The sequence below is a fragment of the Melospiza melodia genome, chromosome 13, assembly GCF_035770615.1.
Source record: "Melospiza melodia melodia isolate bMelMel2 chromosome 13, bMelMel2.pri, whole genome shotgun sequence".
NCBI classification, from domain to species: domain Eukaryota; kingdom Metazoa; phylum Chordata; class Aves; order Passeriformes; family Passerellidae; genus Melospiza; species Melospiza melodia.
This window is the reverse complement of record NC_086206.1, coordinates 6,542,080-6,567,168: the sequence shown is the minus strand read 5'-3', so window position 1 is coordinate 6,567,168 and position 25,089 is coordinate 6,542,080. Positions and strand designations below refer to the sequence as shown.

Sequence of the window (25,089 nt, the reverse complement as noted above, 5' to 3'; positions counted from 1 at the left end):
CCAGGCAAGCAGGGGCCCTGGGAGCAAAGAGACAGGAGGGTGACAACCCCCACCAGGAAGGCGGGAGCCCACAGAGCAGTTCCAGAGGCAGAGCTGCCAGCAGAGTTTGCAAAGTTCACTTCCAAACAGTTTCTAATTGCAAAATGAAGTTTCTACAAATGGCTCCCAGTGCAGAGCCAAGGCTGATATGAATGAGAGAGGCTCTGCTCCCCTGGTTTCCTCTCCTGGAGCAGGCAGATGATTTTTGCCAGCTTGCTGGGATCATCCAGAAACTGCCTCTGAGGCAGCTTTTAGGAATGTCTGCAATCCTGCCCCCACACACAAGGTCCCCAAGGGCAGCATCTCAAAGATTTAGTTTCAGTTTTGGGCACAGATTAACACAAAATACAGCAACAGTATGAATCACCCCAGAACAAACATTTTGGGGGAAAACACCACGTCCTGTTATCCTCACCTGGAAATGTTACATTACCGTTATAAACATATTTCTCTTTGCAATAATGACATCAAAAGGGCAGCTTATCACACACTACTTCTGGTCCACATTAAGAGCTGGAGATGAAGATAGTCTCCAAGCAATTAACACCTCAGGTTGCTCACTGGGAGCAATCTGATGACCAGGGAAATAGCTACTCCCATACTATTTTCCATCCTGCCTTCTATTCCAGCCTGGTGCCCTGTATTCGTCAGTTCAAAGTAACAAACAAGGGCCGCCGTTACCATCAGCTCTTCTGGAGTGCAGAATGCTACAGCCCACCTGAGGAGGAGGCCCAGAGTGTCTCAGCCCTCAGTAGCCCCAAGGCCAAGGGTGATTCTCGGAGCCCCAAACGTGCCAGGCCTGTGTTTGGGCTGGAGCCACTATCGATGGACCTGCATCCAGGCCAGTCGGAGGACATGGTGCTGCGAGGCTTCTCCCGCATCCCGCAGGTGAGATCCCCTCCTCTGGGCTTGTTCCACCGTCCCTTGACGTTTGCCTGGGGAGATGAGCAGAGGCCTTCACAAAGCTGATTTAAGGCTACACGTTTCTGTGGCAGCACCAGTTGCTTTCCTTGCTGGCCACCATCAGACCAGCTGAGACTTTATTGTGATCCCACAGCTACCAAAACCCAGTGCTGATCCCAAAGCAGGGGTGGAAGGAAATACTGCTCTTTTGGGGCAAGCAGTGTTGCATGCTGAGACAGCAGAGAAGGGCAGAGAAATAAGTTCCACTTAGACTAGGAGCCCAAAAAGAAAGTGCATTAAACAAGTGCCAAGTGGTTTGTCTGGGGTGAGCACAGAGTAAAACAAAAGCCACGTCAAGGGAGGGGGTTTCTCACAAGTACCTTTTGTGGTTATTGGGGTGCAGTGTCACAGACAATTGAGCACAGGAGAACAGGGGGCAGTGACTGTAACTGTGGCAGGAATAGGGCCCATGGTGGGTGCAGAGCCAATGCAGGGCATTTGCAGGGAGCCCTGCACCCACTGGTGACAAGTGACTCTTGCTTGCAGGAGGTGCAGGATTATGTGTTCTGTGAAGCTATGACTGGGACAGCCCCCAAGATGGAGAGGATAATAGAAACAATCATCACCTGTGAGTTTATTCATCCCTCTATAGAAGTATCAGCCAGAGAATTCTCTTTCTATGTGGAGAAGGTAAGTCTGGATTGCATGCTGGCATTTAACAGCATGGCTGAGGGGGGTGTGTGCTTGTGTTGAAGCCCCTCTTTACCCTTCCTGAGGCACTTTGTATAGTGAGTGAAGATGCTTTTAGAGATCAGACTGGTGTTTGACTTCCCCAAAGTAAAAGTGCAGTTCCAGCTGCAGTGCCAAGGAGATGGTGGCCACTTCCAGAGAAATGCCAGTTTCTGTGCTCACTGTAAAGGGAGGCTTTTGAGGACCCTCCAAGGCACGGTGATGTCTGTACACTGATGCTGTAGGGAAGCTGGGAAATCTGGAGATTCCTGTGAATTCCTCAGGCTGACAAGGAAAAACCCAACATTTCCTGCGTCTCTTTGCCTTCTCTGCTGTTGGCATGGATGCTTGATGGTACAGCTGTATGGTACAGCTCTGTGCATTTCCCTAAGCCTCCTCTGCTTCAAAGGATCCCCAGGCATCCTGCAACTGCAGTGATGATAACACTGAGGCAGAGCAGGTGCCCTTTAGTCTCTGGATCCCAACTCCAGCATCATCTTTCTGCCTCCTGCCAGTTGTGTGAAAAAGAGAAAACGGTTAATGATTTGGTTTCTGGAGTTTCAGGCCTTTCCTCTGGTTCCCAGGCTTCCAGTGAAGTACAGAATCCCTGGAACAGGCAGTTCAGATGTAATTTAGAAGCTTTTCAGGTCTCCCTGATTCTGCCTGGGTTCTGCTCGATGCCACGCACACAAACTGATTTATTGCATTCTATGGCACAGCACCTGTTTGGTACCAGTACGTGCAGAAGTCGTTTCCCAAAGTCTCTGGTTTCTCTAAACCATGCAGGAAGCCCAGCACAATGCACAGACAGGAAGGAAGAGCCCAGGCTGCTCAGAGCTTTGTGACCACAGACACCTTGTGCCTGTAGCAGGGGCTGCAGGACACGTGGTGCAGACAAAGTGCTTTTGGAGGCTGCTAGAGCCAGGAAGGTTGTGAGAAATGACTGCCAGTGAGTGAAGATCCTCTAGTGCTGTTCTGCCCAGTAGAGAGACAAAACTGGAGACGAATGGCCTGGATTCACTTTCTGCTTTAGATCTTGTTCAAGCAGCCACCTCCTCTTAGGGGCCTATTCCCTCATCTGTACTTGGGAGTGTTTCCCTGTTCTCCAGAGGATGCTGAGGTTTCTAAACATGAAAAGCATCTGCTGTCAGGAAAAACCTCCTGGAAGGGTAGAAACAAATAGAAATTGCAGATAGAAATGAATGCACTCCTGAGGCTGAAAAATGTGAGCTGCAGCAGAAGCAGAAGGAGGTCTGTGTCTAGTTGATGCTGTTTTTCCCTGTCTCCTGTTTCTATAGAAACCCAGTGATGTCCTGAGGCTGCAGTACCAGCCTTTGTCTTTAAAAAACACCTGCCTGCTGCCACTGGACCTCATGCTGGACTTGGAGCAGCCGTTCCAGGTCTGTGATGAGGAGCAGCAGCCCCTCCCAGGTGGCCAGGTGAGCAGCCCTGGACTCCTCCAGTGGGGTCTGGAGAGGAGGGATGTGGTGGTACCTTTCTCTTGGGGGCTCCTTGAGTCTAGAAGTTTATTTTGTATCATCAGCAGTGGGCTGGCCTGAGCTGCATCAGCAAAGCTGCTGAAAGAATCAAAATCTCATCTGAATTGAGAAGATCCATCCTGGCTTTAAGGCACAGGGAGAAGGGAGCAGGCAGCTGGGTCTGGGCAAGGCATGCAGTAAAGGTGTCTCCTGGAAAGCATGCCAGCTCTCCAGCAGCCACCCCCTTGGATTGGGGCTGAGCACAGCAACGGGAGCCTGAGGGATCCTGGGCTGGACTGTGGTGCCTGCAGTCAGACCCCTGCTGTAGAGAGATGAACCATGAACTGAGGAGCCCATGCTGGGCTCACTTGGAGCATTTACTGTTTGCTGCTGTCAGACCTTGGGACATCATCCCACAGGTGATTAATTACTGCTCATCTCCTTGCAGCCTGTGAGAGTGGATGTAGGGGAGACCTGCCATCTCTACATCATGTTTGACCCAGCTTATGAACTGGATTTTAAGAGCTGGAAAACAGAGAAGGTTCTGAAAATAGACATGGTCAGGGGCCATCCTTTTGTGGAGTGTATCAGCCTTCAGGGAGAAGTGCACTTCCCAAATCTCGAAATGCAGCCCAGCTCCCTGGAGTTTGGCTGCATCAGGATTGGCACTGAAGAAGTGCGTTTCCTGGAGATAACCAACTGCAGCCCACTGCCCGTCCAGTACCACTGGTCATTCCAGTCTGACAGCGAGGTGACCAGGTTTAGGTATGTGCACCTTTGCCCTGTCCTTGAAGCTCTTCTTGCTGGTGTCCTGTTTGTACTTGGCAAAGAACAAAGCTGTTTGCCTGGGGTCTGACAAATGACACTGAGCAGCTGTGCTCAGGCTGGATGCTCAGGGAATAGTTTTCCACCAGTTTGATGCTGCATAGCCCCCAGAGTGGTTTCCCCTGGGAAGGAAAGCTGGGGTGAAAGCTGCTTTCTCAGACCTCTGTGGCCTGAGGCCATGTCCACCTTGATGAAGGGCTCCTAGTCCCAGCTTCCACAGTGCTGCTGGAGGCCTTTCTGGCCCCTGTGCTTTGGGATGGGTCCTCTCTGCAGGAGCTGCTCTCTGCTCCTTGCCTTCCTCCCTTGCATTGTGCTGGAGGATGCCCAGAAGGTCCCAAGACCAGAGAAAGAGCCACTTAGCAGCAGGGCTGATGCTGAGCATCTTGTTACCTTCCCTTTCCTTCTTTGCTGAGACAACTCCTTTAGTGCCAGGATGATTTCTTTCCCAGGGGTCGGCTTTCAGTGGACACCTTGGAGTCTTCACTTCCATTTTTTGTGACACTTATTACTCATTTTGACTTTTCCACCCTGCAACATGTCCCTTATGTGTTCTGAATTGCTTGACAGCAGGGCTTGTTCATCACATCATTTCCTATCCCTGTCTTCCAGAGAGTTTCTATTTTAGAGTGAAAAATGTCATTGTCTGGGCGCCATGGTCCTGGGAAGTTGCCTCAAACCATTCATTAAAACTAAAGACAGTGGAGTACATGATTAGGATCTCTTGGGGGTTATGATGAGAGAGCCAGAAATGAAACCCAGCCTTAGGTAACAAGCTACAAAGCTGAAGACAGTGATTCTTTGGGGAGCAGGTCATTACAGGCCCTTGTCTGGGAATGGAGCATCCAGGTGGTGTTTGACTGTGGGGAGCACTTGCAGCTCAGCAGGGTGACAGGCAGGCACGGTTTGACTGTGTCCCTCACGTGGCATAGAAACACAAGCAGAGTTACCCTGAGCACCTGCTTCAATTAAAAGTGGGGAATATGACCTGAGTCACCTGGGAGGGTTGGAAAATGTCAACCAACCCCCCACCAGTGTCAGGGAAGCATTCCTGATAAATCCCTGGTGGAGCTGCAGAGTTTCTGGCATTGGGCACTGGGGGGGCTGTGCTGGCTCGTCAGTGGCTGGCTCTGCCCCTCAGTGCCTCAGATCTCACCTTTTTGCTTGCCTTCTCTGTCTTTTCCACTCCCACTGTGCTTTTTGCATCCCCAAAAGATGTTAATCCCTGTCTTCTGCAGTTCCTCAATGGAAGCATTTGCAGCTGCTGCAGCACCTCAGTGTCATCCCTGGGCTGCCTTTAGAACAGACCTGCTCCAGCCTGGATTGGGAAGGGCTGGATCAAACCATTTCTCAGTTCAACATTCCAGCAGCCACCCAGGGGCTGCATCCTGACCGTGAGCTGCTTGTGCAGCTGTTCCTCCCTCCCCTGCAGATCCCTGTTCATATTTATATTATTTTCCAGAGATGAGCTTTACCCACCTAAATTCAAACCCCAACCACCAAAGGGGAAGGCAACCTATTTGGTTCACCCGATAACTCGATGGAGACACTTCAAGATGAGATGTGTGGAGACAGACAGAATGCTGAGCACAATTCAGGATTTTAACCAGTCTTTAAGAGACAAGGTAGATTTTCTTGTACATCTACTGCTTGTGTTGCCTCCCCAGCCTGCCACCACCAAGTCACGCTCGTGCTGACCTCCCTTTTTGCTGCCCTGCTGTCCTGTGCCCTGACAGTGGGCTGGGCAGCAGGACCAGTGGCTGGACATGGGCTCTGTGGGAGGAAGAAATAGAAGAGTTTTCCTTGGAGAAGCTCACTCAGATCCTACAGACCTGTGTTGAGTGTGCGATTTTTTGCCTTCACAATGTAAGATGAGGCTTTTATCTGCATCATCATGGTAAGGCCTCCAGCTTCCTTCCCAGAGCCAGCTGGGATGATCCTGATCTCCATGGAGCCTCTTCCCAAGGCAGCCAGACTCCTGTTTGCAGGGCTCTGCTTTCACCCAGAGCTGCTATTGCACTGCTGGCCCTGAAGCTGTCTTACAAAGGGAGACTTTGCAAAGTGGCTATCTCCTCCTCCCAGCATAGAAAATGGCTTGTTTTTCAGGTGCAAGCAGAACAAATTCCTGAATACCCTCGCCTCCAAGTGGGGTTTGAGGGAGTCAGTTGCTCCGTGGACACACCGCAGACTTCCCTCGAAGCGGAGGAGGTAAGAGGGAATCTGTCTCACTTGCACACTGTCAGTGTGGCAAGCAGGGCTGCAGCTCCCAGTGCCACTGGGGGCCCTCAGCATTGGCCACAGAGGGGCCTCCCATCCCTGCAGGCCCATCACAAAGTGCTGCTGGAGCAGCTGGTAGTTGGAGAGGCTGTGCAGGACACCTTGTAGGGCTGCCCAAGGACACTTTGCAGCACCTATGGAGGGCACTGCTCTCCCTGGAACTCCTCAGGTGGTCCATAGGAAATCTTTGCAGGAGCTTTTGCTGTAGCACGTTGAGAAAGCAGCATTTAAATCAGAGAGAGGGGAAGAGCCGCAGGAGTCAGATGAGCTGGGCTGGAGTCCTTTGCTTAGCTCCAAGAGCTCTCACTCTGAGTCTCCTCCTTTTCTAAAAGCAGTAAGAAATGCTTCTTAAAGGCAAGTTGTGCATCAGAGAGAATTTCTAGTGCCAGGAGACATCCCAGTTCACTTTCCTGTAATGTACTAATTAATGCATTGATCTGTGAGTATGGGAGAAGATTTTCCCCATGGTCCCTCCGCTGGTCAGTGGCATGGATGCAGGATGAGATGAGGGTGATTCTGGCAGTGTTTGGGGAATAGGCCCCTCCAGGTACAGCTGCACTTTGCTCCAAGATGCTCTTCTGCATCCATTGCCATGCTCAACAGCTCAATTTCTCCTGTCTTCCACCCAGGCTTTCAGTATCCTGCCAGTGTCAGGTGTGCTGCAGCCAGGAGAGAGCCAGCAGGTCTCCTTCACCTTCTGTGGCCACCTCAACACCATCTCTGATGTCACGGCGCTGTGCCACGTGGAGGGAGGCCCCACCTACAAGGTGCTGGTGACTGGGGAGATCCCATATCTCAGCTACCTCGTGAGGCCCCAGGAGATCAACCGTGGCTTACAGGTACCACACACATCCCTGGCACAGCTCCTTGCCTTGGCACCACGGCCAGCAGGTTCCTGCCCACCTCGCTCCAGGGCTCCCTGCCCTTCCCAGCCCCTTTGTTGGCTCTGGGGCTTGGAAGTCCAACCTTTGAGGGACACATCTGGCATCCAAGCTGCTTTAAAATGGCCATCTCCAACCCTCTCCACAATGCTGGGAATGCCTCTTTTTCAGGGTACCTAACACTGCCTCCTGGGGCAGGCAGGGGCCCAGTGGGGATGCTCTGAGGGGTGTGTCCCTGAGACATCCCTCTGCTGGTCCACTCCTAAAGCCTGACCTCCAAGGAGATGCTCTTGTCTAAAGCTCTTGCTTAATCCACACAATGATCAAGGAAAGAAGTTGGGCTTCCAGTCACTACAGTTGGAGAGACTGTCCCAGAATAATCCCCACTTCACTCTCTTCCAGTCAAAAGCCCACAGATATTCCCAGCTGCTGGCTCTGTCTGTGTTGCCCTGGGTGGCTCCCTTGTTGCATCCATGTTGCTTGCCAATACTTGCATGCAGGTGCCTTTTCTTCTGGAATGCCTCAGTGCTGTCTCTGTTTCTCCTGGCTATTGGTGACCACTCAGAGGGCAGAGGAGGGCCTGTGGCCCCTGGTTCATTTATTGCTGGCCCTCACGTGGTTGTTACCACAGCTCTGTGTGCTGCCAGAGCTCCCTGGTGCTGTGCAGGTGCCCTGTGCCTGGGGGTTCCCCGGTTCCCAAGTGCCCCTATCTCCTCCCTGGTCCCTGCTCCCATGATGTGTCTGCTTTCAAACCCAGGAGGGAGAAAGGAGATTCTCAGCAGCAGGCCTGGGTCTGTAACTTCCCTCTCCTGTGCCTTCTTTCCAGCTGTTTAATGAAATTCGTCGCAGCAATGTCACCCTGTTGAACACTGGCAAGATTGAATTCAACTGGGTGCTAAACCCTAGCCCTGAAGACCAGCATCTGCCTGGTGTGTTTCTGGTCAACCCCACCACTGTAAGTAGCACAAGTGACTGAGCCCAGCCCTGTGTCAGGTGGCCCAAGAGAGTGTGAAAGGAAAAAAGAAAGGCGGGAGGTGGGGAAGGGGGAACAAAGTCAGAGGGGAAAAGCCCAAACCCAGCCATGAGAGAGACAGGGCTGTAAGCAATTTCTGCTGGGGCCAGAGAAGGTCAAACAAGTGCTCTCCTGACAGACTCCCCCACGGCCTTGGCTGGTGGGTGGCTCTGCTGGCAGAGGCGACCCCGGCGGGAGGCACAGGTGTGTGGGTCACTGTCCTGTCCTGCTGTAAGGGGAGCAGAGGAGAATTCTTTTTGATAGATTCCTCAGATGAAAATAAGGCACAAACGCAGCAAGTGTTGTATCTGAAAACTGTTTGTTGATAAAGAAAGGTCATGGTCCCGACCAGAGAGGGGACAGAAAAGAGAGAAAATGAGAAATGGAGAGAGCAACAGAGGACAGGGACAGAGCGTCACCGCTAGAGCCCTGAGGCGCTGTGTCGGGTCCTGCTCAGCAGATGGAGCAAGTGCTGCCAACCGTACCAGCGTGCGTGCCCGCCGCGGCGTGAGGGGCTGGATCGGGCGGCAGCGGGGCCCGGCTCCATCGGCCGGCACCGGGCCCGGCTCCATGAGCCGGCAGCGGGGCCCGGCTCCATCGGCCGGCACCGGGCCCGGCTCCATGGGCCGGCACCGGGCCCGGCTCCATGAGCCGGCAGCGGGGCCCGGCTCCATCGGCCGGCACCGGGCCCGGCTCCATGGCCGGCAGCAGGGCTGGCTGTCCCGCGGGCTGCGGCCGGGCCGGGCTCAGCAGCCGCGGTTTGTCCCGGTCGGGACACGGCGGCTGCTCCCTCGGGGAAGCAGAGGAGCACTGGGTTGCCGTGGCGAGCGGGGAAGCGGCAACAGCAGCGTAGACAGACAGGGAAGAAGTGGCTTTGTAGGGAGCCGGACCCTCCGGGTGCTCCCAGCCCAACAAAATAACTAAAGCGGCAGGGAAAAACTGTCAGTGTTAACTGCTATTATATGCTGAGATTTCTCCCATAACTCAGCCCGTCTAGGACTTTTTTGCTCAGACGGGCAAAATTTTCCTGGGCTTCGGGGTCTGTCTGTCTTTCTCCAAGGGGGAAATCTCTTGCAGCCTCCCAGACACAGAGCCTGTCTGCATTTCCTCCTAACAACCTCCTTTACATATGGGATGTGTTAAGGCTCCCAGCACGTCTACAGCCCCTCTAGTAACTTTTCACCCCATGTCAGAAAGTGGATTTATAACATATGTTGAGGCATAACTAAAATTTGAATTGGTTGCTCACAGTCACTCTGGGAACCCCCATGGCTGAGATCTCAGGCTGTACTGGCACTGGAGCGTTTCTGAGGGTCACCTTACCCAGGCTGTGTGATCACATATCCCTTAGTAGGCTTGCTGCTCCCTGCCTCTTCCACCTTTGTTGCTGTGCAGCGCCTTTGTGGGGCAGTGAGGGGGCCAGGGAGCAGTGGGGCTTGAAGAGCAGGGATAAAAATCTGCAGCATCCCACCACTGTCCAAGCTTCTCAGTCCTGTCTAGATGTCTTTGAGCCGAAGCAGCACTCCTGCTATTTTCCCTCCTTGCAGTGGGAAGAGGAAGCCGATTGGCTTTCCCATTTCTTCATGCCTGTCTCCTACAAGGGATGAGAGGAGCTGCTGGCCCTGCTCAGTGCAGGGATTTCCCTTCCACAGTGGCAGCACAAGAGCCTTTTTTTGATGAGGCGGGCTCTTGCTGGCAGAGGGCAAACCCCATCAGCAGCAGAGCTGTGCTCACATCAGGCAGTGCTGGGGCTGCAGTCTGAGCCCCGGGGAGAACACACTGCACCCCAGGATCAGAGGCTCAAACTTTTGGACACAAGGAAGGTAGAAGGTGTGAGTAACAAAGCCTGCTCCTCAGTTAAAATTTAAAGAAAAATTTAATAAGAGACAACAGGGGACCAAGTCAATAAAGTACAAGTAACAGCGCTGGGTGCTTGACTTGGGTACTTAGCCACAACCAGAGGCACACACCAGTCAACACAGAAACAGCCCTTGTATACTCTGGGTATTGCATCAGCCTAATGCATATTTACAAATGGTTATACATTCTCAAACATTTTAACATAGTTCCTCCTCTGTCCCGCCTTTTTGGAGTATGTGCAGTTGTCCTAGTCCTGGTCATTTGTAACTTTTCAACACATTCAACAGGTTTCCATTCCTTCATTGGTTAAATGTTAATACTGCAACAACTCTTCACCAACATTGCTAACACAACACAACATTCTCATTAAAAGAACTCTAAACTTTAGCAAAACTTCTTTTACAAAAGTCAACATTATAAAACATAAAGTATTTACTCTAACAATTGTGAAAGCCAATACTGTAATATATTTATCATGAAGGTGATGTGGTCTGATGGTTTCTTCTAGATGAGAACCTGTCCCCTGAGACATCCCCCCATCAAACACTCTGATGCATTCCCTCTCTCTTCTCCCATCTCTGCAGGGTTCCCTTGCACCTGGCAAGAAGCGACTGCTGAAATTCTCTTACATGCCAGGATTACCAGGAGCCTTCAGCAGGACTTACCAGCTTAAAGTGGGTGACCTGGAACCAGAAAATATTTGTCTGAAAGGAGAAGCATCCTTTCCCATGATCAGTCTGGACCTGCCCTGGAACATCAGAGGTGGGCACTGCTGTCTGCCCCCAGGAAGGGCCCCTCTGGTTTTGTTCCCTACCGTGTGCCCATAGGGCAGCTCATGCCAACGCCACCGAGCCTGGAGGGTTGCAGGACTCCCAGATCAAGTCAAGCCCCCTGGTTGAATCCTGAGTCCTGAGCAGAGGATCCCATGTGGGCTTTGTCCCAGGAACCAACCTGCAGAGCCTGCCAGCTCATCTGGCAGGGTCCTGAAGGACAATGGCTAGAGAGAAAGGCTTGGGAAAGCTGTAAGAGAGGCTGGCAGGGCTTCTGGCAGGGTTGGATCTGTGTGACATTGCAGGGGATGAGATTCAGGGAGGAGCAGCAGCATCCACTTTCCATGGATGTCTTGAGGGATTTCTTTCTGGAAGAAACCAGTGTTGGGAGGCGGGGACTTCCCAGCTTAAATGGGACTGGCACTTTGCTCACCCTTCTCTTTGTGGATGCTTTCTTCCTTCAGGAAATGAAAAATATGAGAAGATACTGAAACAGCTCATAAAACCCCTGCAACAAGACAATCAGAGGAATAAATCAGTTGTTCTGAAGAAGACTCAGAGCCTGAAGACCAAGACCTTGGAGTCTCAGACCCTGAAAACTCAGACCACTAACAGTCAGACCTTGAAGACTCAGAACCCAAAGACTCAGGACCTGCAGCCCAGCGTGCTTGCCTCTGGCACTGTAGTAAGAACAGCTGCAGCCCCGTTTGGCACAGGCCACCCTCTCCATGTCACCTGAGCCCCTTGCAGCCCACAGCAGCTTCCTGGTGCCCTGATGACACCTGGGACCTCCCTGCCCACTGACAGCCTTGTGTCACCTCAGCATTGCCCCTAGGGCTGCCACGCTGGTCATGGTCTCTTCTGGGGCTGCAGCAGCTTCCTGGCTGGCCCAGGGAGAGATGCTGAAGGCCATGCTCCAGGGATGGAGTTGATGGTGCTTTGAAGGAGATGCAGGTCATTGCTGGGGAGTTCATTGTTCCCAACCCTAGCCCTGCCAGATTTACAGACTTTAACAGCAGCTGCCTGATTGTGCCCTGGGGCTGTGCTGGAGGTGCTCATCTCCACGAGGCACCAGCTTGGTGCCAGTTCCCTTTCAAGACAGCTTCTGTCCAAGCTGCCTTGGTACAGGCTGGGGGCAGGCAAGTGTCTGGAGCTCTGGAAGGTTCCTGGCTTGTCTGTCTGCCTGGCCAGATCAGCTTTGCTAACAGTGTCTGGGCAGGCAAAGATGCTGGAGTTACTTCCCTGGAGATGAGGTCCTGGCTAAGAGAGCAGGAGGTGTCACAGGCACTGAGCAGCCAGACAGGAGGACCCCACACCCCCTCCCAACAAGAGTGGGCTGGGATCCTTTCTCAGGTGCAAGCTGGGCTTTGGGAGGGACCTTTGCTAACCAGCCACTGTCTTCCCTTTCTTCAGTCAGACACTCAGCTGCAGATAGAGATGATGAGGATGCTGATAGAGAAGGCTGCTTTGGAGCTGCAGCAAAAGCTCTCATCCTATCCCCTGAAGAACAGGTTCCCTGACAAGGAGCTGTGCCAGAGTCTTGTCAAGTGAGTAGGGACTCCCATCCCCATCTCCAGGTGCCCCTGGGTGGGAACACCCAGCCATGTCCCCTTCTCCTGAGAGCTCCCTGTGTCTGCAGAGCTGGGAACAGCCTGGACTCCAGATGGGCTCTGGTCCTGGTGGCTGTGACACGCTGCATGTGAGCAGCGGAGTGTCCTCCCTTCCCCAGCACCACGCTGAGCTTTGCACTGCTCAGCTCCCCACAGGTGTGGGGTTCTGTCCCTAGAGCTGGGGGACCCAGTGCAGACCTTCTAGCCCTTCCAGACAGCATAGATTCTGTCCCTGCTGCCTAGCTCTGAAAGAGACAACTCCCAGCTGAGGTCTTGCTTCCAACTAACAGCTGTGCAGCTGTGACACTGAACAAAAGGAGAAGGGAACTGCACGTGCCAGCAAACCCTTTAAAACCCAACATCAGATGGTTTGGATCCTGGTGGGGTGGCAGGGCTTATCTAGGTGACTTGGCCTGTCCCTTTGCACCATCATGATGCAGCACAAGCATGGGAGGCTTCAATTCAGGAAGGAGATGCTCTGCAGAGCAGCTCATGTGGTCTGGTTGCAGAGCAATGAAGATTTCCTGTGCAGGCAAACCTTATTCCTAGACTCCAAAGCAATTTCAGGCTCGTGTTGTACACCAGGCTAGGCAGTTCCACTGAGAGCAGTGGAGGCCCAGTGGACTCACCTAGACTGGCTTTTCATGGCAGATGAGCTGTGGCCAGTGTCCATTTTAAACTAATTTTATTTTCAGGTACCATTAGTAGCTGATCAAACCTAGGACCTGCACTTCTCCTGACTTCCCAAAGTCATTGCCAGGTGGTCAGGCCATGGGTTTCATGGGCTTGAGCTGAGTTTTTACAGCAGTGAATAGAGAAATAACCACTTTATTTGTATCCTCCATCCACTTGGATGTGTAGCCAGGCTGTGGTTTAAGGACTGTCCTTATTCCTTGCAGAGTTGAGCTGCCCCAGTATGTCCTGGACATGGGCCCTGTCCTTAAGGGTTACACTGAGTCACACTCTCTGAAGATCACCAACCCTGGGCAGATCCATGTGTCCTTCCAGGTCGATGTATCTGTCCTGCAGGACACAGGTAAGCAGTGCTGGAGACCCTTCCTGTGCCCTTGAAGGAGGTGTCAGACAGATTAGCTTAAGCCCCTGAACCTGGGGAGGTTTCTGAGCTTTTTCTTCTCAGTGCCCCTGCTGGGAGCTGTAGAGACAGAACTCTCCTGGCCAGCCATGCCCAGGGACCTGGCCTGCCTGTGACTGCCCTAACGCTTCAGTGCAGGGGCCAATGGTGACCATCACCCTGGTCACCTCTCAGCATCTTCCACCCTTGGCTCCCACAAGCAGCAAGTTTCTTTGGACACTCTGTGGGCTTGTTTTGCCAACCAGCGTGGTCTGCTGTATTTTGGAAGTGCTTTGTTTGGAGATCACACAGGTTCACAGCACCTGTATTCAGCCTTTACTGAGGAAGCAGCCTGTGAGATCCTCTGGTGCATCAAAAGAGGTTTCCAAAAGAGGCCTTGAGGCAAGGCTGCCCTTCCATCACACAGTGGCTCACTGTGTCTGAAGGGTGTTCAGGTGCACTCTTAAGATTTTGTCCAGGTCACAGCACAGCCTGGGGCTTTTGCCACACCTCTCAGCCAGGACACCTGTAAGGCCTAAATGCTTGTACACATTTTGTGTTTTGTGTGTATCTCAGCTGCTTTGTGTTCATCTGTTCAAGGTTTCAGCGTGGGCCTGGACCAGATGATTTGCCTGCCCCCCAACAACAGCGTGGACTTCGACGTGCGCTTTGAAAGTGCCCACAAGCCGTATGGTGACGTGGAAGTGGTGCTGCCCATAGAGGTACCACAGCTCTTGGGGCAGGCAGCAGGCTGGGCACAGCAGCAGATGTCACCTGCACGCTCTGCTGAATTCTCTGTCCTTCTCCAGGTGACAAAAGGCCCTATGTACAGCATCCGCATCTGTGCCACTGTGTCTGAACTGTCACTCACCCTCTCCAAGAACAGACTGCAGTTCTCTGACATCCTTGTTGGGGACTGCCAGGTTGAGACCATCCAACTCTACAACCGGTTCCCAGAATCCTGCAAATGGTTCATTGCTTCCAAGGAGCCTGCTCTGAGGGTAAAGCACAGGCGACATTGAACACAGAACTTGGTTGGGTTTTCTTTGTGACTCTTGCCCTTTCTGCTCTGTGGCTGCTTGAGCACTTGGGTCTACAGTGTGTTTGAGGAAACTTCTGAGGGTCTAGATCAAGGCTGGTTTGCCTCAACCTGTTCCATTAGCTGATGCTTTGCTTTGCTGCCATCTTCACCCATTCCTCCTCCTCCTCTGAGGACAGTAGTTCCCTATCTGCCTGCCCTGTCTACAGGGCTTCCCTCCAGCTCTGGGCTTTGGGGCCACACTTGGTTTGGCTGTGGGTGCTCTCAGCACCATGTCTGTGTCTCAGAACATGAGGAGACCTCACAGTATTGGTTTCTGTGCCCAGAATAGTCACCTCAAATTCATGACACCATCCATACGTCAGAAGCTGCAGGCACTGGTGGATGAGCCCTGTCCCTTTCATGTGACGCCCTCCAAAGGAATCGTTTGTGCAGGAAGGTGGCAGGATCTGCAAATCGAGTTTACACCTGAGGAGGAGGTGAGATTGGCAGGTGTCAGCCCAGGAGGCCTGTCAGGGCTATCTGGAAATGAGGGCCTGGTGCAGAGAGTGTGGTAGGAGCTCTGCCTTCACAGGGAGCCTTCTGCAAACCCCGTACTCAGCGTGGCTCAGTTCACCCCACAGAGCACTCCCGTGAGATGTGCTTTGAAATGCCCACAGGGAGCTTGCACAGAGAGCACCAGGGCTCTGAGGCTGCCTCTTGGCACATGGGGGGGATGTGCCCAACTCCCCTCAGCCTGCCCCTTGCCCGGCTGTATTTGCAGCTGTGACACTCAGTGCAGAGCAGCTGCCCACTCACAGAGGATAATCCTGGAATGGCCCATCCTGCTGCAGGACTGACAGACCAAACAGCCACCACCCACCTTCCTGGGCACGGCAGGACAGTCACCTGTAGTGGGATGCTGCCAGCAGTCCCTGGGGCTCTGGCCTGCCTGCACATTCCTGTGCAGCTGGGGATTCAGCTCAAAGGACAAAGCATTCCCAAAAGTGGTTTGCCTGTGGCTGCTGGGTTTTGGAAAGTGGCAGTGTGTACCAGCATGGACACAAGTGCTTGTGTGCCCACACACACTCCCAGGGATCTTTTAATTGCTCAAGAAATGTAACCATCTTGTGTCTGGCTTGGACCAGAGCCAAACACTAAGCAGAGAAGATGACCCTTATTTCTGGCCAGCAAGAGCTCATTTGCCTCTCTCCTGGAGCTGGTGTTTGCCTGATGCAGCAGTGCCAGGGCTGTGTCTGGACACTGAAACCCTGAGGGCCTTTCCCATGAGCACTTCACTCCTGCATGACTAGGTGAAAATGTCTGACAGGCCATTGTACAGCCATCTGATACCCAGTTACAGTGCACACCAGCATTCATCCCAGTTACTCAGACCCAGACTACTACAGATGCTCTAGTCCCTAGCATAAGTAAATATCTGGTTTCCATTCACCTTGGAGGGACTGATAACACCAAGCATTGCTGTATTTGGGGTCCTGTCATCTGAGACTTCATGGATGAGTTTTCTGCGCTTTCCTCTTTTCAGAGGTCTTACAAGAATGAGCTGGAGCTTATCATTTGTGGGAGCAGCAATCGCTTAAAGCTGCACCTCTCAGGACAAGGTCTGGAGCCACGGTTGGAGTTCAGGCCCCCAGCACTAAAGATGGGAGGGATGCCGGTGGACAGCGATGGGGTGGAGGCCACAGTGGTGGTGAAGAACCCATCCAACTTCCCCACTGAGTCTTACTTAATGGATTTTCATGAGCATCTCCTTGAGAAGGAGAAGGTGAGAAGTCTGGTCCCCATGTACACGCTGCCCAAGCTTCACAGCACTCCAGCATTCCCAGGCTTGTGCCAGGGAGATGGAGGCAATCCCCAGGGCAAAGCCAGCTCTGCTGACATGCTGTGGGAGGACTTAAACTAAATAGTTTGTGTTGTTGGGAGGAAGGGAGGAGACAGAAAATGGGTTTGTTGAGTCTGTGTGATGAAAGGCAAGAAAAGGAATCTTGTGTATGCCTTCTCTTCCCTCCACACACAGATCCTGCGGTCTGAGTACCAAAAGAGATTTTTTCTGCCTCCACGTGCTGTAGCTGCGACACTGTTCCGAGAGGTGCTGCAGAATCATGGAGCACAGAGGAGGCCAAAGGCTCAAGAGGCAGAGCCCAAGGCCAGGGCTGAGGCTGAGGCCAAGGCCATGGGCAAGGCAGCAGCAGGTCAGAAAAACAGTGAGGGTTTGGTGGTGTCTGTTTTGCCTGTGGTCACAGCAGGGACTCCAGCCCATACACCCTGAACTCTCTGTCACCTTGCTCTCCAGGGAAAGCCCGTGCTTTTAGCAGCTGCCTGTTCCCCAGCTTGGTGGAGGAACTCTTGGCTGAAGGGCTGTGGCATCCTCTTCCAATTCTGAGTGCAGCCAAAGCAAGCTCCTATCTGCCTGCCATAGACTGGGGAAATAATCAGGATATTTCCTTGTGTCCCTTAGCCACAAAGACTAGGGCTGGATGAGTTCCTCAGCCAATAGGACCAGGTCTAATATCACTGGCTCTTTTATATTTGCACCTTCCTATCAGCAAAAGAACAATCTCATCTTGTTTTCACTGAGTCTCCTTTCCTGGGATCTGAGGGCATGGGGACTTTACTGCTCAGCCATAGTTTGGGGGATTTTCTGAACTGTGGAGCAGGGATATGAGCTCCTCAATATCTCCCGGGATGATAGGCTGCATCAGGAAAAGCTGTGAATCCTTGCAGCTGACCCAGAGCACCCAGCTCTGCTTGCAGTCACTCATGGTTTCTCCTCTGGTTTGTGCTAAAGAAATGCAGCGGGAAAAAGCTCTGCAGACGAACACAGAACGTATCTTGCAAATAAATGAGGATGAGTATTATGCCCTCCTTGAGAAGAAGAAAGCAGAAATGGATAAAATGATACTGGGAAGCAAGCACATACGGAGGAAAAAGTGAGTAAGCCTTCCATGGGTTACTGCTCTTCCATGGGTTATCGTCCCTGGAGGGCTTCCCTGCTCCAAGGACTCTGAGCTCAGAGGTGCTGCAGAGCAAAGGCCAGAAGCAGCACAGGGATGGCCACTCTGAGCTCGCTGGCTCCCAAGAGAGGAAGGACCTTCTTCTGTTGAGACAGAAGATCTTCTTCTCTATTTGAGTGCTGAGCCCTCCTGCCTTAGATGCTGCCTGCAGGGAGCTGGGCTCTGGGCTTGCCTTGGCACTGCCTCTAGAGGTGTCTTTAGGTCCATGGTGTTGAGTTGCACCTTCTTCATCATGTCCCTTCACCAAAACAGTGGGATTGTGGTATGGGCAGGTGTGGGGCACAGAGCAAACCTTGCTTTGGGTCCTGGTCCTGCCACAGCATTGCCAGTCCTTGCAATGCTGATCTGCCAGGGTTCTCCTTATGGTGGGACAGCACCCATGAAAGCTCATGTCCTTTAGGCTCCCCTTCAGCTGCAGCAGTAGGCAAGCCCAGGAGAAGCTCTGCTCCAGCAAGGCAGCCCAGCTCAGGACACATAGGCAAAGTGTGGAGGTGGGAGCTGGTTAAAGCAAGGCTGTGCATCAGGACTTCCTTCAGCCCAGGCTGAATTTGGTTTCATGGAGAGGAGACAGATGAGGCTGCTTCAGATGGTTTTCATGGCAGACAGCACTGGTTTGCTTGGTCACAGCTGGGTTCCAGCAGGAAATCTGGCTGACAAGAGCCTGTCTTGCAGGAGAGGAGTTCCTGCAGCCTTTGCTTTCTGACTGATAGCATTATTGTCATTAAGGAGCAGGCTGTACCCTGAGGGGTGCTGAATGAGCTGAGTAAGAATTGTAGGAGAGATAAGCAGATGTTAGCCATCTGTGCTCTGCTTTAAACTGGGAAATTAAGAGACAAAGAGCATTTTCAGGCATCAGCACAGAGAGCTGGTGGATCAGCCTTTGGCAGGGGCTGGAAGGGTCTGGCTGTGCCTTAAGAGGGAGCTTGCACAGCCAAGACCTTATGATGGCATGGTTCAGGTTTGGCTGGTCCTGGAAGTCCCCTTCCACCAATGCCCTCACTTGGGATGTTCCCAGCCTCTGTGGGTTGAGGAAAATTTACGGAAATGGTCTGGTGGTTCTGCCTGGCCTCAGGGTCAAGGAATGAAGTGCAGGGCAGCCAGGACCGGTGAGTTCAAGTTTCTGGTGGTGACTCTCAGTGATGTTTTCTGTTTTGTTTGCTGAAGTTTGCTGAAATGGCTGATTCAAACGCGTCATCAGAAGGCAAAAGCCTTAGAGGAGGAGGAGAGGCAGAAGGAGGAAGAGAGGCGGAAGGAGGAAGAGAGGCGGAAGGAGGAAGAGAGGCGGAAGGAGGAAGAAAGGCGGAAGGAGGAAGAGAGGCGGAAGGAGGAAGAGAGGCGGAAGGAGGAAGAGAGGCGGAAGGAGGACAAGAAGGGTGTCTCTGTGGGTATCCAATCTCCAAAACCAGAGAAGGGGAAAACCAAACCCCCAGAGAAGGAGGAAACCAAATCACCAGAGGGGAAGGAAACCAAGGCCCCAGAGAAGGAGGGCAAAGTCCCAGAGAAGAAAAACAAACCTCCAGAAAAGAAGGAAACCAAAATACCAGAGAAGAAGAAAACCCAATCACCAGAGGGGAAGGAAACCAAGGCCCCAGAGAAGGAAAACAAAGCCCCAGAGAAGAAAAACAAACCTCCAGAAAAGAAGGAAACCAAAATACCAGAGAAGAAAAACAAACCTCCAGAAAAGAAGGAAACCAAAATTCCAAAGAAGGAAACCAAAATCCCAGAGAAGGAGGAAAGCAAAATCCTAAAGAAGGAAACCAAACCCCCAGAGAAGAAAAACAAACCTCCAGAAAAGGAAACCAAATCCCCAGAGTGGAAGGAATCCAAAATCCCAGTGAAGGAAACCAAAGCTCCAAAGAAGGGGGAAGTAAAAGCCCCAGAGAAGGGGGAACCCAAAGCCCAAAAGACAGGTGAAACCAAGACCTCAAAGAAGGGTGAAAGCAAAGCCCCAGAGAAGGGGGGAACCAAAGCCCCAAAGAAGGGGGGAACCAAAGTCCCAAATATGAGGGCAACCAAAATCTCAGAGGACGCAGCTGAGATAGAGAACTTGTTCCTGAGGATTCAGACGTATGAGTCATTGCAGCAGAATTTCTCCTACTGGAACAGGGTTCAGGGTACCGTGCGGTCACCTGTTATCCAAAAGAGAAACAAGTCCCAGTATGCAGCTGAAAACAAAGGTCAGAAGACCAATAAGCCTCAGGAGAAGGTGAAGAAGCCTGAACAAAAAATGTAGAGACCAAAGGAATCTTTAATCGTCTCAGCTGGAGGTGCACAGTTGCAGAGGGGGCAGTCAGATGATGATGTTCCACAATGAATGGGTATCATCTGTGTTGATAGGGAGGTTACCACCTCTGGGGACTCAGTTTCTTCACGCAGGAAAAGACCATTCTTTATTCACTCTACTTAGTTTATACAGTTTCAGACTTTGTGTGCAACTTTAATTAGTTAATAGATTTCTTTCTTATTACTCTATTGATTAATAAAATATATTTTACTTGTACATCAAACCTCTCTGTTGTATTGTTTACCTGTTCTCTTCACTGATTCTCATGAGACAAATCCCTTGTTGTTGTAGGTGCATTTGTTTTTCACCCTCAGAATAGATTGTTAACGAACTCTCATTCTCAAAATAGCTTCATATGGGAACTTGTAACTGCTTGGCTGCACTTAGAAGAGATGAAAGGCCAAACTTGCTCTGGAGAAAGAGGTTCTTGTTTATTAAAATAGCTACAAGGAATGGAGTGCCCAGGATAAGCCCAGGTACCCACACAGCAAGCCGAAAACAGAACAGTGCACTAACCCCAAGTGCACTGGGTTCTCCCCACCAAACAAGTATCCAAAAAGAAGAAGAACCCCAACCCAACCGAACTTCCCCCATTTATAGCCCCCTTCGAGTCCAGGATCGGTCCATTTTGGATCCGCATGATGATTGGTCCATTTCCAGGCTGCGCATTGAGCTTTAACGCAGTTCATTCTGGACCAATTGTTTCTGCAGGGCTTCAAATGATTGGTCAGATCTTTCATCCAATCCCTCGCCTTGCCCCACCAGACCACCCTTGCACCAAACCCTGGACCCTTCTAGAACATTCCAACAAGCCCCCCCTCTTAACATAATACAATTAATATAACATAATTATTACAATATAATTGAACTGTACCCTAATTTAACTTTTACCTATAACGAGAACAAGGCCTGATTTCATAAGGCCTTTCTTTTATAATTCTTCTGTCTATGGCATCTCCCACTTTTCGTTCATTTAAAAAAGGCTCCTATGTTCTGATGTTGAAACAGCACACTCTTGTGAGGGTATTATCTCATGAAGGTTATCACTGGTTATCTATTAGATATGGGATAAGATACATAAAAGACCAATTACAATCAACAAAACTTACCAAATTCTATCAAGTCATTTACACAGGGCTCCACAGCATGAGAAAAGAAAAGAATAATGTCCAATGTCTCTTAGGGAAATGGAAATAAATAACTGTTGTTTTAAAATCCAGTTACTTGAGAACTATGAGGAAGTCCATTAGCTGGAAATGTTGATCTTTGACATCACTGAATGTTCCCCTGGGTGCTGGAATGGGGAATAACTGAAGAAGGTTTGTAGGAGCACTGTACCATGAGGATGCCATGAGGCTTTTGTTGGCAAATTGTCTCTGTCAGTTTCCAGCCACAGCCATGTCTTGGCAGTCCTCCTTCTGCTCCTGCTCTGGCCACAAAGGCTGCAAGGTGATGAGGTTATTTCTCCTTTCACTGGGCCTCATTTTTTCAGAGCTGATCAGTATCTGATGGAATGAGCAGGTGACTGCTTTGAACTGCTGATGATAAAATACAGGCACATCTTCTCCTGAAGTTAATGAATCAATTAGGCTTCACTGTGGTACGCTCAGTTGGGATTTAAATGTGATGATTTTTTTTTCAAATTTCTAATGTGTATATTGCATTATTCAAAATGATTAGTCATCTAACTTTCTAATGTACATATTGCATTATTTGAATGTTCTTAAGGTGGTAACTCCTTTTTTGTTTTATAAGAATGAGATGCATATCTTTTGTTATGAGTATGAAGAAATATCATAGTAAAATAATACATTTGGTGGACAAGAAACTTATAGCAATTAGGAATAATACAGATACAACTATCAGAAATATTTCACATAGCAGACAAAACTTACAACATATGTGGAATTAGGTAAATAGCAATCTCTGCAATAATGTACCATCATCCCAGAGTCTGCAAACAGCTGACAAACCTCCATTCAGTGGGGACTTGGATCATTATTTCCAGATAATAATTCCCAAGCTCACTTTAAAAACAGTTCAACTGTCATGTCTAGAGGGTCAAATTGCCAAGTCAAAGTAACTCAAATCTAGTTTTGATGAAGAAAACATCTGTGTCTGTTGGCAAATTCCCGTCCAGGAAGAGCTAAGGCCTGGCCACCACCCAAGCTCTAAGTGGGAGAGAATTCCCTAAATGTAATTTAAAGCAAGGCTCTTAAGAATAGCCCTTAGGAGTAAAGGTCTAGGGGTGACAGACTAATGAACCATCCAAGAGCTGCCTCCTCCAGAACTTCCTCAGCAGAGAGATGCTTTAAACCCAGCAAACTGTTGGAGTGGTTCTGTAATAATAATTGGGGCTGCATCTGATTACTTAGAGTAGATGTCACAATACCATCAGTTTAGAGGAGGCTTCCCACAAAGCTGAGATATCATTTCTTGGAACTCTGAAAAATACTTAAAAATGATGAGACAGCACTGGGTGAAACCATAGAGCCACAGTGCAGAGCCTAGCTAGAGGGGTAGGCTGGTCTGAGAGATACATAAGCAGCTAGAGAACAAAAGGAGGATCCTGAAATGACACGTCTTGTAGATAATTACACCAAAAGATAGTAAAGCATATGAAAAGCTGGCTATAAAAACAGTAATACAAACATTTATGTAGTTATGACAGAAGAAATGCATCAAAGGAAAACACTGAACAGCTCACTAGTAAAATTGATGATACCTCAGATTAAATAACACTCAAACCGGATATAAATTAATTTGGACAGTGATAGAGCTTAACAAGATGAAACTTAATAAAACTCCACACTAGAAGGATTTCAAATTAATAAACATAATTTTATTATCACCTAGTAGAACAAAAAGCACACTCAAGAGAACTCAAAGTTAATTAATATTGAACATAAGTGGAACCATAAAAAACTGGAATAGAACATGGTTCAAACTTGGTAATACTGAAACTTAACAGAAATAAAATCGACCAAAATTAACTTTATAAATCTTAGCTGTATTCAATTTAACAAAATGTAACTGAGCTACATATATTGGGCCTTAATTTAACAGAATTAAAAAGAACATCCTTAAAAGTTACAGATATGATGTGATGTAACTTAGTCTAAGGTTATTAATACAAAAAGACAACTAAAAGGTGAATAAACCATAAATGAAATAACAGCATGATGGCGTACTGGAGGGATTAAAGTTGTAACAAGCATATTAGAATTCCAAGTAAATCAGTTATGAGAAAAACTCATGGGAACTGCAAATTCCATGGAAATTCAGTAAGACTTTTTAAAGTGCAGGGTTACTGAAAAATAAATATAACGTGCAATTTAGCATATTGCTGAACAACCCAACAGCTTTTTGTGACTGTATCTGGCATCATTTTATATGGAAAATTTGTTAGCATTCTTGTTAAAAATATCAGACCATATTAAAATTTGATAGGTAATAAGGCGTTGCATTTACTACTTTTCAATCTCTCCAGTAACTGTAAAACTATATAAAACAATCAGAATTTAGTCAGAAAACGAAATAAACTTTTAAAAACGTTTTCAAGGCACACAAACACAGTAGGTAAGGCTCCATCAAGCAGAAGTAACCAAGCAGCTCTGCACCAGAGCAGGGGCCTATGGTGCTCACAGGGAAGAGGGAAAGCACTGCAAAAAGGGAAACTATGGGGAGAAGAGAGGACATTTAAACTACAATGACATAACTACACATCAATAAAGCTTCTCTTAATATTCACACAATAGTCATCCCTTAATTGTGAGGGCCAATCCTCTCATTATCCATGGATCCCAGCAGGGCCCTGTGGCCGTGAATCCAGCCTGCCCTGGGCTCGCCTGGCTCGGCCACCACAGCTTCCCCCGGGGCCGCTGCACCTCTGCTCCCCCAAAACACCCGTGGGGAAAAGAGCAGGGGAAAAGCAGCAACATGAAACAAACTCTAAAACCAGCACACAAAAGATAAACACAGAAAAGGCACAAGCTGCATTTTATTTCATCTTCTGCCAACAAAGTCACTGACTGAAAGTTGCATTTCCAAGGCAAAGATCTGCCTTTTGAGAAACTTCAAAAACATAGAAATATCTTTTTTACTAGATGTGTACAAGGCCAGGCATCATTGGAGGCACAGCTTTTCTCGCAACTCTACTTCCTCTTTAACTGAAAAAGAATTAAGCAGTGTGGTCATAAGTCTGGCATCTCAGCCAGAAAGGCCAGGTATTAGAGGGAAGAAGTCAGCCTATAAAATCTTATTATTTTTCCTCTACTATTGGTCTGTCAATAATGTTAATCAGAATGTATCTCTACATGTTAACATGAAGGTGTTTGTATTTACATAAGCAGTAATATATCTATAAAGACTTTTGTATTCTCTTCAAGGACAAGAAAATTTGAATGAATAATCCTTTCCTAATAGAGAGGTCCAGTTTAACTTTTCACTGAAGATGTTAAACCCAAGGGTAATTCATGTAATACTGTCTTTACATGTCGCTGTCTTCATGCACAACAGCCCAACTTTATTCTTCACAGCTTGCATTTATATGGTTTTCTAAAGGCATTGTCTTTCATTTTAATTGTTTGGTAATTTACTGCAATTCGGTTCATTGGTTAGTAGTTGCTAAAGTACACACTAGGGAAAACCTTTCCTCCCATTAATGTCTCCTGGATAGAAGATGTGGGTAGAAATTCCTTTCTCGGGTGCAAATTCCTTTCTCACAGGAACTTGTCAGGCTAGCTGTTAGCTGTACTTAGCCGAACATGCAAGCCCAAACCATCATTTTACAAGGGTAACAAGGCTTTTATTTTATATGGCTTTACAATATTGTATGTAACAATGTTGTATGCAACTTTGGCATATGATTATTTCAATCTTAAAGAATAATCTTAAATTTCTTTTAGGTGAATTTTGACCTTTGTAATATTTGTGTATGATAGATTTAGAGTTCAAATCTGTTTTGAATAATTCCTTCATAGAATCATAGAATCATCAAGGTTGGGAAAGCTCCCTGAGACCATGGAGTCCCAGCTGTGCCCGATGCCCACCTTGTCCCCAGCCCAGAGCCCTGAGTGCCACCTCCAGCCCTTCCCGGGACACCTGCAGGGATGGGCACTGCAAAGCTCCCTGGGCAGCCCCTGCCAAGGCCTGAGCAGCCTTTCCATGGGCAAATTCCTGCTGCTGCCCACCCTGAGCCCAGCCTGAGGCCGTTCCCTCTGCTCCTGTCCCTGTTTCTGGGAGCACAGCCCGGCCCCCCGGCTGTCCCCTCCTGGCAGGGAGTTGTGCAGAGCCACAA

General features: G+C 49.6%; 2 protein-coding genes across 2 annotated transcripts in view; both read left to right on the top strand.

The window, feature by feature from the left end:
* The first annotated feature begins 8,516 nt into the window (after positions 1-8,516).
* On the top strand, positions 8,517-14,545 carry LOC134424505 (hydrocephalus-inducing protein-like). Its single transcript, XM_063168323.1, has 7 exons — positions 8,517-8,909; positions 10,586-10,763; positions 11,236-11,456; positions 12,185-12,318; positions 13,281-13,417; positions 14,054-14,175; positions 14,263-14,545. Exons 1-7 carry the CDS (start codon positions 8,517-8,519, stop codon positions 14,473-14,475), a joined length of 1,398 nt encoding a protein of 465 aa, XP_063024393.1. The 3' UTR covers positions 14,476-14,545.
* Positions 14,546-14,764: 219 nt separating this feature from the next.
* The window catches only part of LOC134424504 (hydrocephalus-inducing protein homolog), a 36,616-nt gene continuing 26,291 nt past the window's right edge, over positions 14,765-25,089 (top strand). Inside the window, exons 1-6 of the mRNA XM_063168322.1 lie at positions 14,765-14,971; positions 16,018-16,257; positions 16,510-16,684; positions 17,281-17,422; positions 18,671-18,891; positions 19,531-19,620. Coding sequence (XP_063024392.1) covers positions 14,765-14,971; positions 16,018-16,257; positions 16,510-16,684; positions 17,281-17,422; positions 18,671-18,891; positions 19,531-19,620 — 1,075 coding nt within the window. The remainder of the gene's footprint in view (positions 14,972-16,017; positions 16,258-16,509; positions 16,685-17,280; positions 17,423-18,670; positions 18,892-19,530; positions 19,621-25,089) is intronic.

What these genes read in the sequence shown, in the direction of transcription:
- LOC134424505 (XM_063168323.1), top strand. Translation starts at nt 8,517, where the DNA reads ATGAGAAATGGAGAGAGCAACAGAGGACAGGGACAGAGCGTCACCGCT. An exon ending in TGCTTGCCTCTGGCACTGTA is followed by an intron (nt 11,457 to 12,184) that starts GTAAGAACAGCT and finishes CCCTTTCTTCAG; the next exon opens with TCAGACACTCAGCTGCAGAT. An exon ending in AAGTGGTGCTGCCCATAGAG is followed by an intron (nt 14,176 to 14,262) that starts GTACCACAGCTC and finishes GTCCTTCTCCAG; the next exon opens with GTGACAAAAGGCCCTATGTA.